General features: G+C 40.4%; 2 protein-coding genes across 7 annotated transcripts in view; one reads left to right on the forward strand and one right to left on the reverse strand.

The window, feature by feature from the left end:
* Window positions 1-5,822, reverse strand: part of taok3a (TAO kinase 3a) — a 72,513-nt gene extending 66,691 nt beyond the window's left edge. Inside the window, exon 1 of one of the 4 annotated variants that reach the window (XM_044330532.1) lies at window positions 5,357-5,822. The gene's annotated coding sequence lies outside the window, so the exon portion shown is untranslated. Of the gene's footprint in view, window positions 1-4,877; window positions 5,009-5,068; window positions 5,317-5,356 lie in introns of those variants that run through there. The other 3 variants (XM_044330507.1, XM_044330517.1, XM_044330523.1) reach the window with 3 other exon arrangements.
* A 2,566-nt stretch (window positions 5,823-8,388) lies between these two features.
* On the forward strand, window positions 8,389-16,947 carry suds3 (SDS3 homolog, SIN3A corepressor complex component). Of its 3 annotated transcripts, none has more exons than XM_044330553.1 (12): window positions 8,389-8,604; window positions 10,281-10,350; window positions 10,494-10,549; window positions 11,175-11,246; window positions 12,117-12,136; window positions 12,261-12,417; window positions 12,556-12,651; window positions 12,928-12,989; window positions 13,084-13,105; window positions 13,597-13,702; window positions 14,660-14,744; window positions 15,846-16,947. In XM_044330553.1, the coding sequence occupies exons 1-12, from the start codon at window positions 8,493-8,495 to the stop codon at window positions 15,942-15,944; spliced, it is 957 nt and encodes a 318-aa protein (XP_044186488.1). In that variant the 5' UTR covers window positions 8,389-8,492; the 3' UTR covers window positions 15,945-16,947. The 3 variants fall into 3 exon arrangements, with proteins under 3 accessions (XP_044186488.1, XP_044186500.1, XP_044186496.1); XM_044330565.1 differs by lacking the exon at window positions 8,389-8,604 and adding an exon at window positions 8,660-8,930; XM_044330561.1 differs by lacking the exon at window positions 8,389-8,604 and adding an exon at window positions 9,222-9,399.
* Window positions 16,948-20,074: the final 3,127 nt, after the last annotated feature.

Consider the following 20,074-nt stretch of genomic DNA (forward strand, 5'->3'; position numbering starts at 1 on the left):
AATACCAAAGATATATTTAAGGATATTAGAAACCTATGCATAGTTTATCAACCAGAGAGCGCTGACACATTGGTTGTTTTACAACCACAAATAGGAAATAACACCTCATGGTTATATGCCACTGCCAACCAGTCAAGTTGCAGTTTACATACATGTCTGTCCAGACTCATATAATATTTATAGTGAAGACTTTGAAGAAATGTTAAAAAAGGTATTAGGTGTATTTTCCTTATATGTGTTCACATGCTTGGCCAATAAAGCTGATTCTGATAGAACACAAAGTTGTAGCCATGACAGTAGACAATAGGGCTGCATTTGAAAAAAACAACAACTAATATTATGATTTTTTTCCCTGCAATATATATATCCTATTGATTAGGAGCTGCTGAGATTGTCGCTAAAATGAGAATAGCTGGTCCACCTTTAAAGGTCAGTCCACCTTAAGGTCAGGACAGGTTCCAACGGGCACCAGGTGTAGCTCACTTATGCTACGTCACAAGAGGCTAACGTCGCTCGCTAACTTCAGGGCTAACCCCCTTCACTTGAATCAGCAGGTGATAAGCAAGATGCAGGAGCTTGACTTGGGTCTTGAGGAGCTGTATCATTTATTCACTGACAAATGGCCTAGACTGTACATACACTGCACCGCTACGTTTTACGGCTATACTGCTAACGTAAGGGCACAGACCAGCACTGTGACAGTAACTGTTTAACTTTTAACCAGCAGATGAGGTGCCACTGATAACGGGAGTACACACTCTCAGAAGCCCCCCTCGCATAACTGAATGCCTGCCTCTAGCATCCAGACACCATTATCTGCGACAGTAGCCGTGTCATGTGCAAGTTTACAGGCAGGTGATAAGCAGACTCTGCATGCTTAGCGATCAGTTTGCACACTGATCAGGGGGGTGCGCGCTTAATCAGTTAATCAAACAACCAAAACAGGCAGCGCTCATCTTCCGGTTGTGGTAGGCGACTAGTTGGGCCTGATTTGAAGTGCACCCCTTCACCAGAGCACATCAAAAGTTGTAGCATGACATGTTTTAGTTAATTTGCCTTACTTGACATTGCGTGTCCTACAATGGGACTATTGCACATGCGCACATCACAGTGTCGATGCTGAAATGATATATTGTGCAGCCCGAGCAGACAATGCTTCATATATGGATGTTGCTGCAAAGAAGCTACGAATTATAAAACGTGGATGCTTCACACACATCTTCAACCTAGCAGCATAAAGATCTATACAATAACCACAGTTTCAAGGTGGCCACCCAAGATTAGTGTCACCAATTCAGTATCCGATCAAATGTGAAATATGGTCACAATCTCCCCTTTTGTTCCTGAGTTATGGCTTTGAATAATGACCAGAAAAGTGTTTTTGCAGAACATTATGATGTCACAGTAAAGTTGACCTTTGACCTTTTGGATATAAAATGTCATCACTTCTGTCTTCCCACTTGTGTGAAACTTTGTCATAATTAGAGTTATGGCCGAAAACGTGTTTTGTGAGGTCACAGTGACCTTGACCTTTGACCACCAAATTCCAATCAGTTCATCTCTGTGTCCAAGTGGATGTTTGTGCCAAATTTGAAGAAATTCCGTCGAGGCGTTCCTGAGATATGGCGCTCACGAGAACGGGGCGGACAGACAACCTGAAAACATAATGTCTCCAGCCATGCGGAAGCATGAAAACTAATATGAGGGATTTGTATCACAAATGTTTATGTTATGTGTTTGCAAAATTTGGTAACAGAATTACTATTGGCCAATAAATCATAATTGGATCTTTAAACTATCAAATATCAACATGGCCACAAATATCTAGTATCAGTCGAGCAAAACTTTATAATTTTGTTTGAGGAGTGTGCACTGATATTTTCCATTTTTAGAGTGTGTTTGTATAAAGATAAATTCTCTCATCTGGATCAGAGGTTAGGCTCAGCCACAGAGCAACAGACCTGGAACTGACAGAGACAAAGGTAGATTAGATACTTAAACCAGGGTAACTACTAAATTTGGGGATGTGCTTCCCACGATTTTTCACCACGCTGCTTTGACTTTTTGCTATGAAAGCTAAACTTATGGAAAAAAAATTTTGTCCCCATGAGAAAATCCACTGGTCACTGTATTCAAAATAAAATTGCTGGAAAATGTTGCTGTCAGAAATGCTCTTGTGACCATGCAGTAACTATTGTGTATTATCCCTTTTGAAACTTGTGGGGTTGAAGAGTTGGAGAGGAGAAGCTCCCACATCCTCCCCTGCTTTATATTTTAAACTTTACTCACACCCAGATAATCCAAACCCCTTTACAGAGCAGGGCATGATTAAGCCTGCTGCCAGGATTTAAACCCCCCCCCCACCACCACCAGCCATGCCCACACTAAACTGGCTAAATGTGAAAACGTACTTTTTCCTTCTCTGTTTTAACCATACATTTCCACTCAGAAATAGTCCGTCTTGAACAAGCTCTCCAGAGGGGATGAATCTGAAACTGCTGATCTTGTGATGTAGTGTCGACAGGGAAAACAAAACTATGCTTGCACAGACATAGTCTGTTTCTGCGTAGCACTAACGACAAGAAGCCAACTTTCTGTCACCTCTAGCTCTCTCTCTGATTGCTCATTTTAAATTACAAAACAAGGCGATCACATGATACGGGTTTTGCCATTAACTTGTTCTTTAACCCGTGTCAGACAACTTCACAAGCACACCTGTGAAGGAATTACTGGTTGTCCTGATATTTTATCTCTGAACTTTCAACCACATCCCATGGCTTTCACCAGAGAAAGGAACACATTGTCATGAAGACTAGGAGGAGGTAGAAAAAAAAAAAAAAAAAAAGGTTTCAACTGCGTAGCCCTTTTCGTTGGCCAGAGTGTGAACAAGGCATCGTATAAATTAACAATGTTTGATACAACACAACCCTCTCACAGCATTGCACTGCAAAATACATATTCTGACAACATGGCTTCTGCTTAATCTTGAACCGGATTTGAACCGGTCCTGTGAGTGTGTGTATAAACCGCAGTCTGCCCTTACTGTGGACATGGCCTCAGTGTGAGAATGACTGGCTCCCCACCCCCTGTCTCTGACAACCACATCAGCCAATTGTCAAGAGCAGCTGATGTGACCTCTCCCAGCGAATCCATCAGCACGCACGCACACACACACACACACACACACACACACACACACACACATACTCAAAGGGATTTGCTCACATTCATGAGAAGACCCCTGGCTAATGTCTCAATAATCTCTCACACAGCACTATAAAAAGACGTGACTGTTAGCAATAAGCTTATGACTGCCTCGGCCCATCTAAAGAAAGGGAAAGTGAGCTTGTTGTCACATAACAGATAGAGACCTGCACCACTCTGTGTTTTAACAAAAGGCCAAATGAAAGCAGCTGAGGACATATTTCTATTGATAATGTGCCTTAAAAAACAATGAGTCTCTTCAACTTCTCAGCCTTTTGACTTTTGGTCGTGAATGTCTTATGTTTCATGACCTGCACTATTTAAAGCTTTTACCTCACCAGATGTGGCTAGGGTCCAACTTAGCACATCATAACCTGTGTATTATCAGCCTACAATTAAACATTTACCTGGCAAAAAATATGGCAATCAAAGTAAAATCACATATACTAAACTGCCCTAGATACCATCACTAATAAGGAAGTGTGCGACTTTCTGTTCCCTCTCTTGTTTGAATGATCAATAGGTGGCCATTGAGACTGCTAAACATGGGTGTGAATAAGGGAGAGGACTTGCACAACAGTCTTGTGCACTTTGAACGAAAGTATGTCTGCTGCAAAACACAAATAGGGCACTGAAACTCTTGACAAGAGACATATTTGGAAGAATGCTGTAAAGAAAAACACAAACCCTGACAGCTGTTTTTTTTTTAAAGCACTTGTTTCCTCAAAAGACATTTTCTAAATAACACGACTTCTTGACACCACTTACTTTGCATTTACTACACAAATGTTGGTGAGTTAATATGGGTTTCTCACCCACTCAACATCCCTTCTCTGCACCTCTGAGCAGAGAGATAAAGCCAGAATACACTACAAAAAAATGATATGAATGACATGCAGGTGCAATGTCATAATATGGGATTAAATTCCGGTGATCCGAGCCAGATATTGCGTGGGCGCACTTCTTAAAATAAATCTTTACAAATGACACAGTTTAGCAGTGAAACACGGGTCTGCTGCCTCTCACTCATGCGCTCTACACACAAGAGATGACATCATGTTGGGTCAGCTTGGGTTTTAGTGCTCAGCTTGCTATCTACATCTGCCATTTCGAGCGCGTCATGTTAGCCTACATTTACTTTTAACGCTGCTTATTTAACCAAACGCTGCCGTGCTGCATGCAGGTGATGACCTCCCGTAGCATTCGCTGCAGGAAGGTCTTATAAAGATAAAAGATAAATGATGCGTGGTTGTTGTCTTTACGTTATATGAATACGCATGCATATTGCAATCGTTAAAAAAACAAAAGTGTCAAAAGATGCAATAAAGGGTTTGTGGTTAAGGAAAGAGAGAGAGACGTAGTAAATGTAGTAAAAATGCGGTGCAGGTCATGTGTAGTGGACGTTACACCGTCTCAACCGAAAGCCATTGTGACTGTGCGTTGATAGTAAAATCTCACTCACAACAATGTAGGATACAATGGAAGGTACCACAGTCATTTTAGATGTGACAGACACACGCAGACTGACCCACATTGCATGACAGCGCCAAAATAACACCTCGAACAAGTTTACATAGCGCCTATAGCCGCCTCGTCGGCTTTAAAATAAAACACACACACCAAGTGAACACTTCATTACAACCTGTCATCCCCGGTTTGCTCAACATACTCACCCCCTGAGGGACAAACCAAAGTGCAAAGCGTCTTCCCCGTCAGTTCACAGCGTACATATCCAAATTTCCGTGTAGATTTTTGAGCAGGTGCAGCGACACATCAATCAAACAAACATGCACTTCGGCGAGACCGTTAAAAAGCAAACCTACGCACTTAACCCCAGCGAGCTGATGCTGCTCTCCGTACTCACCATCTAGAGTGGAGTGGCGTTGAAACAACAAGCCGAACAACGTCGAAAGCAGGCGATGGTGGTCAATATAAACTTCAGGTGCAACGTATAAACACTACCGCTCATTCATATCTACTTTTACTGCTTTGATATTTAGCTATAGCTTAGCCGTTAAACCAAGAGGAAGTGTCATTTCTGTTTTAAGAGCGCGAGGCTAGCACGAGCTGTTAACCGTTGAGAGGGAGCAAACAGTGACAGCAACACAACAACAGAGGGGGAGAAGAAGAAGAAGAAAAAAAAGCCGCTCACCTCTTCTCAAAAAGACTCGTCGTTGTTGTTGGACAAATAAAAAAAGCGGACGCACTTCAAGGACATTTAAGTCCGAGTCTGAAGATGTCGGTGTGACTTCTCGAAGTGCTGTCAGTTGGTCTGGACTTCCTGAATGACGGAGCAGCGGGAGCACAACCCCTCGCCCGTGTTTGACAGCTAGTTTGACAGACGGGCGGAAATAAAAGTTGAGTCATGTAGTGAAGAGTGCGCTGAAGGATGTGCACTTTCCAGACAGTTTTTTTTTTTTTTTTTTAAATAAAGATTAAATGCAGACTCGACAGTTTTTTTCCCCCAAGTATCTTATGCTGAATTGGTTAACCCAAATCCAATGCATAAATATAGCCTACAGCATTAAATATCCCACCGTGCGAATATAAAAGTTAACGACCAACAATTCTACACCTCCTTTGCAAATCATTAAAGATGCATGGACTGAGTCATCCCGACTCCCTTGCAAGTTCAGTGATGGTAATTCAGCTTTTCTCCTAAATTTACTAAGTGCAATGCTGCCACCTGCTGTTGTAAACTTCAACTGTAACAACTCTCGGCAGGCGGCATGTATGTTCAACATATCAGATATTTACACTAAACTCCTTCAAATATCTTTAGGCTATACATCACATATCCATCCTAACCCATAACATTTATTTATATTACTTTGCCATGTATAAACTTGTGCATAAATAACCATTCGTATGCACTTTTTGGTTGGATCCTTTATACCACTCAGTATTCCTGTACATAATGCTTGTAACTGTTGCACCTTTTTGCCCTATTTTGCACTTCCGGTTATAAATGTATATCTCAGTACTTGTACTTTGTGTACTGACAATGAAGTTGAATCTAATCTAATCTAAAAGGAGCTGGAAAATAAGTACCTGGAATTTGGGGAGAGAGTGAGTGCTTTGCGCAAATAATCTTGCTTATATTTAGTCACGCATACATTTGTCATTTCTAGTTGACATTGTGGTTGTGTGTGATGAACTACTGTGTATAACTTTGTATTACGTGTCTTGTCTTTTTTGTTTGTTTGTTTGTTTGTTTGTTTGTTTTTGCTTCATACTGCTCTGCTATTGTGCTGTTATATGTTTTAAATGTGACCTCTCAAGGGATTGCAGATGAAAATGAGCTGTAAGCTAACTCTGGTACAGTACATCAAATGCTAACATTTAACACTGTACACGGTCCCCTACAAATAAAATAAATAAATAAATAGTACAAAATGAAACACTCAAGGAACATTATTAGGTTAGGAAAACACTCCTTTATTTGTGCATTTACATTATGAATTGTCAATGGATATCTGCTTCTTGTTTAAAGTTCAAAGGTCTTCGTGTGAAAATTAAAGGATTGTCTTAATGCACAGTCTCTATTATCACTGAGGACACTGGGATCATATTCTCAGTATTTTGACTGGGAAATTATTGGGGGTTTTTTTTAGCAACCTGGGGGGAGTTTACATTCAGCAATTAAAAACTTACACACATGGGTATTTTATAGGGTTATTCCAGTATTTTTAGACATAAAATGTGTGTAAATTTGACTACTTTGAAACCAATACATTTCTCCAACAGAATTTAATTCCTGGCAGTGCACGTGGGAAATGCTTTGAAACTGCATTTAGACCTTTGTGTTGGGAAATACAGAAAATTAAATCGAACATTTCACTCAATAAATAAAACATTAAAAATGAAATACTTCCCATTTGGTGCCTGCCATTTAGACTGCACTTAGACTCATGACCTCCATCATTCTTCAATTCTGGCTACCGCTCTGTCTGTCAGTGTTGATCAAATGGCAAAAACAATCAATTCATTTTTACAGTATCTGCAATTGCATTAGTAGATATGATGTCAAGTCAGTTTCTCTTCCTACATAATACTAACAGTGCTGCATATTCTCATTAATAGCCACTGGGGTCTCAGAATGGACTGGATTTTGTTGACTCCCAAGTGTGATTTCACATTAAAACACTGAGCATAACATCATAATACCACTCCAGTAACTGAAGACATTTTCCACAGCATGCTGAAAACTGCAGTAAACATTTGAAGCATAGGTTAAACATTGATCATCTTCATACAGGGGCATTGCTTCAAGGACCTATTACTATAGGAACAACTATGTGACCTTTTGACCAAGGACAAAGAAGAGACCCAGCAATAGACATATCTCCTGATAGTGGGAAATAATGCTTGAGTAACATTTAAGACTGTAAATGTGGCAGATATCCACTTGATATGACTAACCCATACTGTGGAAGCCTCATATAAGCATCAGATAAACCTTTAAAAGCATTTTTGCACAAAATAACTGTGTGGACACAGTGGTTAATGGTTGGTGTGAACAGGAGGAATGATTACGGTGATGAAAACCGTCTTTCAGTGTTTTAAGACAGACTAAAAAAACTGTGATCAAATAAGTGTGGCTAGTCAAACAAGCAGCCATAAACAACCACAGGGTGATAATAGCTATGAAAACACAGAGAAGGCGAATGTGCATTTTACATGTGTAATGTTAAAGACTGTCGTCTTTGATTAAAATTAGACTTTTCTTAACACCCCCTAACCCTACAAAGATCCATGGCCCTGCAATAATTTGGCCTAGATTTTAGCTAAAGTTGTGCTTCACATTATCAACTATAGCTTTTTATTACACATTTAATAATCGCAGATTCTCAGTATAACTGTAGAAAAAGTAAATGGATAGTGAGCATGGATGTCATAAGATTTCATAATAAGGTCTTATTATAAGGTCTTGTTATACATCCATGATAGTGAGCCAACCGCGAGCCAAAAAACAACGATACCACACAGTCCCTGATACTCAGAAATATGCCTGTTCAAATCTTTTACCGGAAAATTTAATACGCCATGGGAATAAATGACGATTACCGAATTGTATCATTTATTTCAAATTCTTAATTCTAATTGCTTTTGAAATCAGATTAAATATATTTTGTCGTTTTATACTTTAATAATACTGGCATTATATACAGGCATAAGGTCAGACAGCTTCATACGTAGGGGTCCTGTTAGTTGTAGGCGCTGTTCCAAGCTGCAAAACACAAATCGATTGTTTATTTTGTGTTTGTTTACATTTTCAAAGCGAACAAATGGCTTCAACTTTGCTATCACCTATGGTGGATTATTACAACGATGAAGAAGAACTTGATAGCGTGGATGATGACGATGATCGGAGCTTTAGAGGGAGAGACTCTGAAGAAGGTAACGTTAAAGGAACTGACCGCCGGGCTCTGTCTACTTTTTGGAAACGGGACGGAAACACGCGATTGTTGCACGAATTGGGCTAATATTTTGAATGCAGCGTGTTAAGAGATCTCTGGATTAAGCTTGAGTGGAGGTTGTTTTATCGCACAGTGCGACGTGCATCGTTTTAGCCCTTCTTAAGTCAAAATTTTAACTAACTGTTTTCAGGCTAGTCCGATGCGAGCCAGCAGCACGGAGTTAGCTTGCTAGCTACATAACAAGTTAGGTTACCAATCTACCGCCAGTCAGCTTTCCGTCCTGTCAAAACACCATTTCAGAAACAGGTAATATTAACTGGCTAACCCACTTATACTGGCTGAACGCAAATAACGTTAGTAAATTGAGCCCACGATTAAAGACAACGTCTTTGTTTACATGCTAACAACGCTAACGTTTCGACAGCACGTTTGGCATCAGGCGGCTATAAACCACAAACGCCGGCCAGACATGTTTATTATGCAACACATCAATAAAAAAACAGTTGTAAATTAAAGTGACACTAGAACTGCTTCAGCTGACCTGGATTAAATATACACTTTTAATAAATGATTTAAAGTGGACTACATTGCGTTAATTAGCCCACCTGGCTACGTTAACGTTAGCTCGGAACATTTGACAGGTTGCAGGCAGCAGAAACCCTGCGTGCTGTGTCCACTGCACTGCCCTTTCCACACTAGTCAGTGAGACACGTCGGGATTACAGTGAAAGAGAAGGAAAGACGAGGGGCAAGCGAGGCGATGACAGCACTTCAAGGTCAGCTAGTTTCATGACGTCGAGCAGCTGGCTCGTTTTTCTCCTCCCCGACATGCCGAGGCTTCTGTTATTACGTCCAACTATGTGAGCTAGAATTGGGTTACTCTTTTAAAACAGGAGAGCGAGCTAACTTAAGCTAGCACATTAATGCTAACCGAAAATGAAAGCTGCTTTGTCAGCTTAACACGACCGGGCCTTACCCTTCTCTTGTGTCGGGGTAATTTTTTTTGGAAGGTAACGCCGACTGACCTCGGTTAGCCGGTGCTTATAAACTTGGCCCCTCAAGTTTGCCACATCGCTGGTTGAACATGTTAAGCGTTGTCTTTAGAGAGAGAGTTGAAGCTGGACTGACAGCACGACCAAGTTAGCCGGGGACCGTGTCTGATTAACCCCAACCATTCGGCAAATCATGCACAAAGTAACAGCTACAAATTGTAGTCGTTATATTAATGTCATAGGGTCACACCGGCGAGCCAGTGGGCATCGTTCACAGTGTTCACCTTAGCTTCGTGTAGCTGAACTTTTTCGTGATGTCGATCCGAGGATAAACAGTATATAATGTTCCGTGGCAAACTTTGATCTCCCCTTGTCTCATAGTCTTAACAAACAGGAGGGCATTCCCAAGCAGGGTGTTCACCATTATCTTACCAGTGCCACGCACGTCCTTTGATCCACACAGATCTCTGCCTGTCCGTCTGTCTGTCTGTAGACTCAAGTTAACTGCATTGAGATTGTGTGGGGGAGAAAAAAAGCCCAGCAACTAACTATATATGCTGTGGTACAGCATGTTATGTTGACGTGATTACTGATTGACATTTAGAATTTTAGTGTAGAAATAATTTTGACCTCTTGAGTGACTTTTCTCCTGTCTATGTCTCCAGACACAGAGGATGCCAGCGAAACAGACCTTGCCAAGCACGATGACGACGACTATGTGGAAATCAAAGAGCAGTAAGTCTTTTGCCAAGCATGGATCAAGCTGTTTTAAGCATAATAAAAACAATCCTTTCTGTGGAGAAAGGATCGAGTGTTTGCCCTAATGCTGTACACAATGAAAGAGAATTTGACATTGGTTCTGCTTTATTTCATCGCAGAATGTACCAAGACAAACTGGCCTCCTTGAAAAGACAGTTGCAGCAATTACAAGAAGGTAATCGCTCGGGAATTATTTTAATGTTTTAATGACTGCTGTGCTTTATTCTGTGGGATTTTTTTTTTTGTGATAGTCTGGATCCGTTTTGTTTTTTTTCTGGAGGTTTTTGAAGGACACAGCCTGATCCTGACTGATTACTCAGGGAGGTGGTCAGGGATTACATCATCGGGACATGAAGTGTAGTTTCAGAGGCCGTTTCAAATCGCGGCCATTGTCTGTGGCTAAAAGAGAAACCAGCTGAGAAGCAGATGATAACTGATGACACATTGTCCTCTAACATGAACACATTTTACATTGTAAAGTCTTGTTTGTTGTTCGCTGATACAAACCGGCTGAGTGGCTGGTTTTTAAAGGAACTGTATCACCATCAGCTGTCCCGTGCATTTATTATTAATCAGATATGTAGAAATTGGGAGGTGATGTATTATGGGCTGTTTTGTAAATCCAAATGTAGGTGCGATGTCAGTGTAATGTGGTTTAGACTGTGGGTGGGTGCTGAGCGTAGCAGGTCGCCAAAATTTACAGCCTAGAAATAATGACAATCTACTTAAACAATACAACTGTACTTGTTCTGACCTTACATAAACTTCACTTGTGGTAAATGGAACTTTTCTTTTTGTAGGTACGCTGCAGGAGTATCAGAAGAGGATGAAGAAGCTCGACCAACAGTATAAAGAAAGGCTCCGGAACGCAGGCAAGTTAAACAATAATTAGCGCTTCCTGCTTAAGTTTGTTTGAGCAGGTGAGGGTGAAAACTTTAAATCAGGAATACAGGAAAAAAAAAAGCCCAAATTCATTGTTTTATTGCAATGAAAGAAGGCAAGTGTTGACCATGAAATTAATATACAGAAAGCCTGATGGAGCCCTAGTGTTGACATGCAGTTGCCAGCTGGTATGTTTCCAAAGCTTTGCATAACAAAATTAACCGAGAGCAGAGAGTAGTCTGGACCGATCCTCATACATCCACATCCACAGTGTTTTTTTTTTTTTTTTTTTTTTTTGAAGTGGTATAAACATCAGAGAGGATCGATTAAAAACTGGCGTTAAGACGTCATGTTGCGGTGAAATCGCACAATCACGACCGCGACATCTTCTTCTCCTTGTCTTTCCAACTCATCTATTTTCCACCATTTAGATTGTTGCGTTTTTTTAATTATAGCGGTTGCTTTATTTTTGACTCAGGGTTTTGTGTGTGATCAGCATTTTCCTTTACCGCCTGTGTGTGTGTGTGTGTGCGTGTGCGTGCCAGCGTTTTATGTACTCGGTTATTTGCTGATTAAAATTGCTGTGGCTGTTTAGTCTAGAATCACTGGATAAAAATCCCCCCAATCACAGCTCTGATAATCGACCTGCAGTAGTAGCTCCAGTGGTGGACAGTAGTTGCGTTCATGAATGATCATTTGACAATCTGACAAAAAATATCAGACACAGTGAAAGAGGTACTTCTTATTACCATTAATTTCAAAGATATGTGCTAATATTTGCAGCATATTTTTGCTTTATTTTCTTTTTGTTTTGCTCTGCATAACCAGTCATATAATGTTATTCCATTCTTTTTTTACAGATCTCTTTCTCCAGCTTGAGGTGAGCATAGTTAATCTTGTCGACTGAGTGATTTAGTTTATGCTGAATCGACTTCTACTTTTTTTTTGGTTTTACAAGGTAAATGTATTTTCCATATTTTTTTTTGTCCGTGAACTTTTTGCAGACAGAACAGGTGGAGAGGAACTACATCAAGGAGAAGAAGGCAGCGGTGAAGGAGTTTGATGATAAAAAGGTCGAACTGAAGGAAAACCTAATCGCGGAGCTGGAGGAGAAGAAGAAGATGATCGAGAACGAGAAATTAACAATGGAGCTGACAGGCGGTAAGCGGAACCAGAACAGGATAAAGGTTAAAAAAAAAAAAAAAAAAAGGATGAGGGTGTTTTGGATGTTGAATTTTATTTCTAAATTAGAAAAACTTGAAAACATTTTTACTATGTTGGTTTTTCTGTCATTCACAGACTCTATGGAGGTCAAACCCATCATGACTCGGAAGCTGAGGAGACGGCCCAACGATCCGGTCCCAATACCAGACAAACGAAGAAAACCAGCACCGGATATCCTTCACATAAACTTGCAGTCTCTCTGTTTTTTATTGCTGTAGATATGTCGGTTAGACTTCATCTGTATTTTTTTCTCAAACGTAATTATCGATTTCCAGAGCAAAAAAAAAAGTTGTTTCTTCAGTCAGCGGGAGGTCAGGGTCACTCTCATGTCCAGAAAGTGATGTGATGTGTGTTTTACTTCAGGTCTGAGGTCAGTCTCAGTTCAGTAAGCTGCCCCTGCTGTTCAGTGCTAACAGTGGTGAAAATGCCTTCCTTAACTCTCCAAACCTCAGCTAAATTATTTGCTAACAGACGAACAGATCATGGAAGATCTAAGAACATTGAATAAGGTAATTTTCTTTAAAAAAAAATATCTTAAAATCATACATATTTCTGCTGTTTTTTAATGATTTCGTTAAACATTTCATCACCTTCTCTTTCCAGCTTAAGTCACCAAAACGGCCAGGTACGTCAGCGCTCACCTTTTTGCACTTCATTCACGCTTGTCAAGCACAGTCGATTCCCTTTTAAACTCCAGTCTTTATGCTGTAGCTTATTTTATTAACTATTCCTTTAAACATTCAAGTATTGTTATGTGGTTTTGCACACTGATGCTATCCAGGGTGTAGGGCTGCAACTAACAATTATTTTCATTATTGATTCATGTGAAGATTATTTTCTTGAGTGAGCAATTAGTCGTTTGGTCTTTAAATTGTCAGAAAATTGTTGAGAACTATTTCCCGTAGCACAAGGTGATGTCTTCAAATGACTTGTTTTGTCCTGACCAACAACCCAAATATATTCAGTTTACTGTCATAGAAGAACCACAAAATATTAACATTTGAGAAGCTGGAATCAGATCATTTCTGCAGATTAATTTTCTGTCGATCAATCAGTTGCCGACCGATCGTCGCAGCTGCATTCAAGTGTTTTTAACGCATCATCTCCTGTTTTTAGTGTCCCCCTCGTCTCCGGAGCACGTCCCCTCCGCTCCCATGGAGAACCCATCCCAGCGCTACGAGGCCCGCATCGAGGAAGGGAAACTTTACTACGACAAAAGATGGTGTGTGTTTTTTTTTTTTTTTTTTTTTTTTTTTTTTATCTTTCATCCTCCCAACAGGCATTGTGCTTTTCCCCTCACTTAGGCTGACTGCAGCTCATGTCACCACTAGATGGCCACATCGCTATAGAAATATTGCATCTCCTCCGTCTCCTAGAGGACAGGATCCTAGTCTGTTGGTTTGAAGGTTTTGGTGTTTGGTAGTTCTCACCTCCACTTTGATAGCAGGCTCATTTTATGTGGGCTACAGAGAGAGATATTATTACTTTAGAGCCACTGAATAAGAGCTGGTGCTTGAAGCCACCATAAAAATACATATCCAACGAAGGTGGCAGCATCAAAACCAATGCCGCTGTTATGTAGATATAAAGAGAATAAAAAAATCCTTGACCAACCGCAGCTCTCATGCCCCTTCTCTTTGAATGCAGAGCTCCGCATTAGACATGTCAGTCATTTGAAGAGTCGTAAAAGTAATAGAATTCTGTCTTGTTAGCCGCCGATAAAGTCAGAAGTTGTGAAGAGGGAGCCGGGAAGTTTTTGCACTTTTTTCTTTCAAGGCAAAGCCTCATTTATTCATCGCTAAAGAAGACACTAGCACTGGAAAGCCTTCTCAAAGAGCCGCAGGGAGACACATGCGTCATTATTCTTCAGTTGGGCCTTAATGATCAAATGCTTTGGTTGTCAGTCTCTTCCCCTGGGTCGGTGGTGTCCTCTTGACAGTTTGAAGTCATTTAAAAAAAAAAAAAATAGCAGACTTTTTGTTTTGACTTTCCGGTCCAATTATCTATTTAGTGCTATTTCAAGAGGAATAGGAGTTATTCAGCTGGGTAAAATTATGTATAATGAACCCTTCTCCTGTCTGCCTATCCCCCATCCCTCACTGTGAATGCTGAATTAATTCTCTTTGTGTGTGTGTGTGCGTGTGTGCGCGTGTGTGTGTGTGTGTGTTTGTGTTGACAGGTACCACAAGAGCCAGGCCATCTACCTGGAGTCAAAGGACAACACAAAGATTAGCTGTGTCATCAGCTCAGTGGGGACCAATGAGGTGAGCTTTTTAGTTCTCATCCAGCCCCTGTCACACACTGAATTGAGTTTCCTACTTAAAGGATATTGATATTCTATTTTTCTTATTGTCAACAAATCCAAAAAAAAAACCAAACAACGAGCCTCACTCTAGCTGTGAGTGACATGTTTCTTCATTACATAGACATGGGAAATGTAGTTTATTCTGGGTAAATCCCACATATGTTGCCCTGGTGCTGTAAATTCTAACTAGAGCAACAAATATGTATAATTGCACAGCTGAAAGTAGTCCCAAACAAACAAACAGCACTATTTATTCTATGTTTAGGTAGTTTTGTTTTGGTAGAATTAATTGTTATTCATATTATTCATGTTATCCATATTCAGCATATAGAGTATTCAGTATACTGAGGAATGAAATTGCCCTCCTTCAGGGCTATGGTGTACACAATAATAACCGATGCAATAAAAACAAGTTCAAAGACAGTTAAGTACAACTAGTATTAACTAGTGAATAAAGGTCTGTCACACATAGAGGGATGTTCCTCATCTTGGATGAAAGTTTACATAAAAGATTATGATGAAAACTCCTGTTTGAGTAACATTTGCTAAAAACTACAGCGCCCCAACTGATGTAGGAAATGAATTGGCTTTTTAAAAATGAACTATATACACATGTTAAGGCATTCAGTAGAAATGAATGGGCTTGGGGCTGAGTGCCACAGATAAAGAGTAGTGTAGGGAAGTCAAGTATAGAGAGATAAACTTGACGCATTGTTGGTTTTAGTTTTTTTGTATGTATTTGCAAGGAAAATAAAGAATATCTCCAGCTTTTATCCTTTTTTAATACTGGATGTGTAGTGACTTTATTTGACAGAATTTACTTGTTTGACTGGTGGTGCTATTCTGAAAAGAAGGTAATGTAAATTTCTTCCTTCAGCGCCCTGCATTTATATTTACACTTGGGAATCATTGAAAGCATTTCTACTGTCTTCTCACAAACTGCCTTGTTGTAGATAAATGTTGGTTTTATATCGATTCGTACGCCACGGACAGCTGCTTCACAACATTTAGTTCCAGATGACTTTATTGAGGCATTTTTCTCTTGTCTTTTGTTCTCCAGATTTGGGTGAGAAAGACAAGTGACAGTACAAAGATGAGGATCTACCTGGGACAGCTGCAGAGGGGAGCGTTCGTCATCCGGCGACGGTCGGCCGCGTGAAACATTACCCTACCCCTCCCCTCCCCACCCCTCACCAACCCCCCCATCTGTTCATTTATCCATCCATCCACCTGACCGCACATCTACCGTTTCCCCTTATTTGGTGAATCTCTGTTGAGTTTGACATGTTGGCCTCTTATTCTTCGTTATACACGCTACCCCCCTCTCACTGCTGCACACATACAGTCTTCCGTGACCAAGGATATCTCATCTGATTTTTTTTTTTTTTTTTTTTTTTTATCCATTCTCCAAAATAAGTCAGATTCCTGTAAAGAAAAAGTGGTGATATTCAAACTGACTGTTTTTTCCAACATTATTTGTCACTATGTGGCATGCGTATGAAGCCGGTCAGTGGAGCCTACTTTGGTTTTTGTCTCGTGCTGTCATCGTACATCTTTTCCTACACCACACAGTCCTATTTAGATTCATCATTAAGTTATTTTTTTTTTTTTCTTTCTTGAACAGCCTCATGTTGACCCACAGAAACTGTCTCCAAGCCTTTCAAACTGTCTCACTGGTGACATGTAACAAAGGAAGCACTGGAAAACCTCGCTGACCACATTTGTGGTATTATTTCCGCAAATTTTCACTGATTAAGGCCTGGACCTGTCTAATATAATTGCGTCTGTCGAGATGAGGAATTTGTTCAGGTTTGGCTGAGTATCGTTAGTGCCCTGACTGAAAAAAACTTGCGTGTACCAGGAATCATGCCATTCTCAAAAGAATATGCCTTTTGCACTGTCATCAAGAAATGGAGGCTGCTTGCTATGTGAATGGTTTTTCTTAATAACATGTTTAAGAGTCCTATGTATTAAACCTGTAATTTGAAAAAAATGTATTTTGAGGTTTTTGTTACTATTTTTTTTTTTTTTTTGTCATTTAATACGATCCTCTCCATATGTGAACAATCTGGATTAATTGGACTGTGTTTGCATGTGGGCTGTTGATTTGTAGCCTACTGTGTTCCATTTATTAAAATGTTTTCTGCCTTTTATTAATTTGATGAAAGTGTTTACTGTTTTAATGATTCTAAAATGCACAAATTGGTTTCGGGCATTAAATTAGCTCTGGTAATCTTTAAAAAAAAAAAAAAAAAAACAGCATTCATGATGTCACATCCAGAAAATTTATGAGACTTTGTCATGAATTCAGTATTATTTGTGTGCTATAAGTACACATCCTTTTAGAGGTACAAATTGTATTTGATAAGTGTGAAGCTGACACATTGTATTCTTCATGTGCAGTAGCTTCTTAGCTAGATTAGATACCCATTAACTCATCTAAATAATGTCCTTTATTCTTGTTTTAGATATTGTAGGTCAGTGGTCTTCTTGTGATGAGCTGAAGGACCCCTTCCTAAGGGACTCACTGATTACTAAAGGAAATTACTGACATCCTCAGCTGCACATCTGTGATTCCACCTGTGCCATGAAAAGTACACGTGCACTGTCACATTCAAGTCACTTAGCCTGTTGAATCTTTAATACAGACTAAGCAGGCAGCCAGGTGTGGTTCTTATCTTTTGCTGTAGGAGAATGCAAGTTGTCAGAGATGAAAGGATTTTTTTTTTCACTGAACAAAATACCACAAACTCTTGCTGCCGAGGTACGTGCTGCTTGAAAATTTGCTTTTGAAATGCCTGCAGTTCACATTGAAACATTTGGAAAGCTAAACTTCCAGTCCACACCGGACGTGTTTTGTGCTGCGTTTGTCTCAGTCAACCTGCACATCTGACAGAAAAAAATACACTTTAATGCAACTATCTACCTCGGCAGCGCTAAGGCTCATTCTTGAGTCGCACGTTATGACCAGAACTGTTATCGTTGACATGATGAGAGGTATGAGCTCAACGTCAGGCTTCTCTTACTGTTGTCGCTCTGCGTTATGAGAAATGCCTTAATTAAGTGTATCTAATAATAATACATTTAATAAGTGAAAGAATTACATTAATATACATCTGATTTGAATGATCAAATGTAAAAAACACAAATGTTTCATAGAACTCCTGCAATACAGACACAGACCACTAAGAGTCCACACACCCAAAATTGAGAAACTGTTTTACAGAGCAACTATAACATTACTATAGAACGTGCTCATCTAAGTCTCCACCATGCTTCGTAACATCTTAAACTGATCGATAAGGTTAATGTGAGGGTAAAGGTAAGCTTTTGAATTGCTATTTCTTACATCTGAGTGCTGAGTGTCCGTGTCATCCGTAGGGAGACAACACACTTGATTTGCCAGCATCTCCATACAATCAGCCCGACCAAGTCACCTCGCCGTACCACTCCTTTCTCCACAGCTGCTATCAACCGTCCTTCCACTTTGTAAACAGCTGAATTATTTGGCATTCAACGCAGGTCTCCGCCGGCAGAGCGGCCTGCCTCTTCCTCTTGTGTGTCCTATCGCTTTAACCGGATGGCATGTTTCGCTTTGCCTGACTTAATGACGCAGCCTGACAAGGAGGGCAATTTGTTTTGCCATGCTGCATAAAAATGCAAGGCTCATCTCAAAAGGCCTGTTGTCCAGAAGCAGTCAGGTGTGATTGCTCAGTCTCTTGCAAAGGCATGAAATAAGCTGATAGTGAATGTGATGCCCGTCTGCTCCCTTTATTGCTTCCCATATCTGGCTTTTTGTTTGAGGCCAGAATAACATACACTGAAGCGCATAATGTGAGATCCAGAGTGTATGGATTTCTTGTGAGTTTATGGTATCAATCTCATATCTAACCGCTGCGTTTCCTCACAGTCGGGCCATTTTAATTGATCTGGAATCAATAGCTCATCATGAAGGTTTCCCCCACAATATATCACCATTAAATAGGGGATAACGTGAGCAGATACTGATTGCTTTAAGTTTGCCTGAGTGTTTTTTCTCACCCGTTCACAGTACTCCCACTTGACTTCAATCTGTCTTTCTTACACATACAGATTACACACACTTAAGTGGTGTGTCAATGATCCATTTCACCACTTTATAATCTTGACATTAAAGCAAGCAGCAGCCCTCACCCGCCCCTCTCCACAGTCCTGCCTTTCAAACTATCTACCTCTTGCTCTTTGGGATTGAATCATGGCAGGTGGCTGTTTATACTGTCCTAAATCAATACGCTGAGTAAGCAAGGGAACGAGTAGGAGCACCTTGGCGTGTAGACACTTCTCTGGTGATGAATCAATTTTTCCTCATGCGCTAGAGTGTGTAAAACACCTGCTGACACACACCATACGCAAAACAAAAGGAAGCTCTCCAGTCTTCCATGACTAGAAGTCATTACAGGGTTTGTTGGTAAGTTTCACCGGAGCTGTTATACTCTTTGGTGGTTACTGCTCGTGTGCATAAAAAGTCACCCAGGGCATCAATAAAAAAAATCCCCCACCAGCCCCGGTTTCAGTGCCGAATTCCCGCTTTCATCCTCTTCCCCCTAAATTGAGCATTCGCTCCACTGCATGTTAGCTCTTCGATGCATGGCTCAGAGCAGGGAGCAGCATCTCGCTCTGCACTATCTGGTGGGAACCGAGTGGGATCCAGGCAGACTTAGATTTGCCTCTGGTGCTGAGAGAGGATGGTAGGTCCTTGACAACCCTACTAGTCCTTGTATGTGTGTGTGCCTGCCTGTTTATCACTCTCCAGCAGGTCTGCACTGGGAGAGGAATTCATTTACAGTACAAGCTCCTCATTTGACTCTTGATATCTGACCCCGGGTTATGAAATAGAGTTGCAGCCTCACCGGACCATTTGGATATACTGATCATTTGAAACATTCATGTTGTTAAGCAGCCACTGCTCATTACAAACTCCGGTTATCGTATCAGTTATTTATATGCTCTGCACTATTTTTGTTTAACTGCTCTTTTGATGTTACAGACAAGACAGCGTAACATAAAGCAGAACGAAGTTAAATAATTTGTCTCTGAGGTCAGTGTGTGAGCTTCTGAAGTGGATTTACTGTATTTCAAATAACAAGTTTGTGTACAGAAAGATTCTTTTATTTGTGCCAGAAAATGTGTCCACAGATACTCCTCTGCTTTTATAGATACCATTTCAAATACTCCCAAACAAAACCTCAGCAAATAACACTGTGTAACAAATCTTTACTTGCTTTTTGTTCCTGGGTTGTAAGTGTTTTT

This window comes from Thunnus albacares, chromosome 2 (assembly GCF_914725855.1).
Source record: "Thunnus albacares chromosome 2, fThuAlb1.1, whole genome shotgun sequence".
Lineage (NCBI taxonomy): Eukaryota > Metazoa > Chordata > Actinopteri > Scombriformes > Scombridae > Thunnus > Thunnus albacares.

Coding starts and splice junctions, on each gene's coding strand:
- suds3 (XM_044330553.1), top strand. CDS start 8,493: ATGGCTTCAACTTTGCTATCACCTATGGTGGATTATTACAACGATGAA. Junction 10,351..10,493: donor TATGTGGAAATCAAAGAGCA/GTAAGTCTTTTG, acceptor ATTTCATCGCAG/AATGTACCAAGACAAACTGG. Junction 12,990..13,083: donor ATCTAAGAACATTGAATAAG/GTAATTTTCTTT, acceptor TTCTCTTTCCAG/CTTAAGTCACCAAAACGGCC.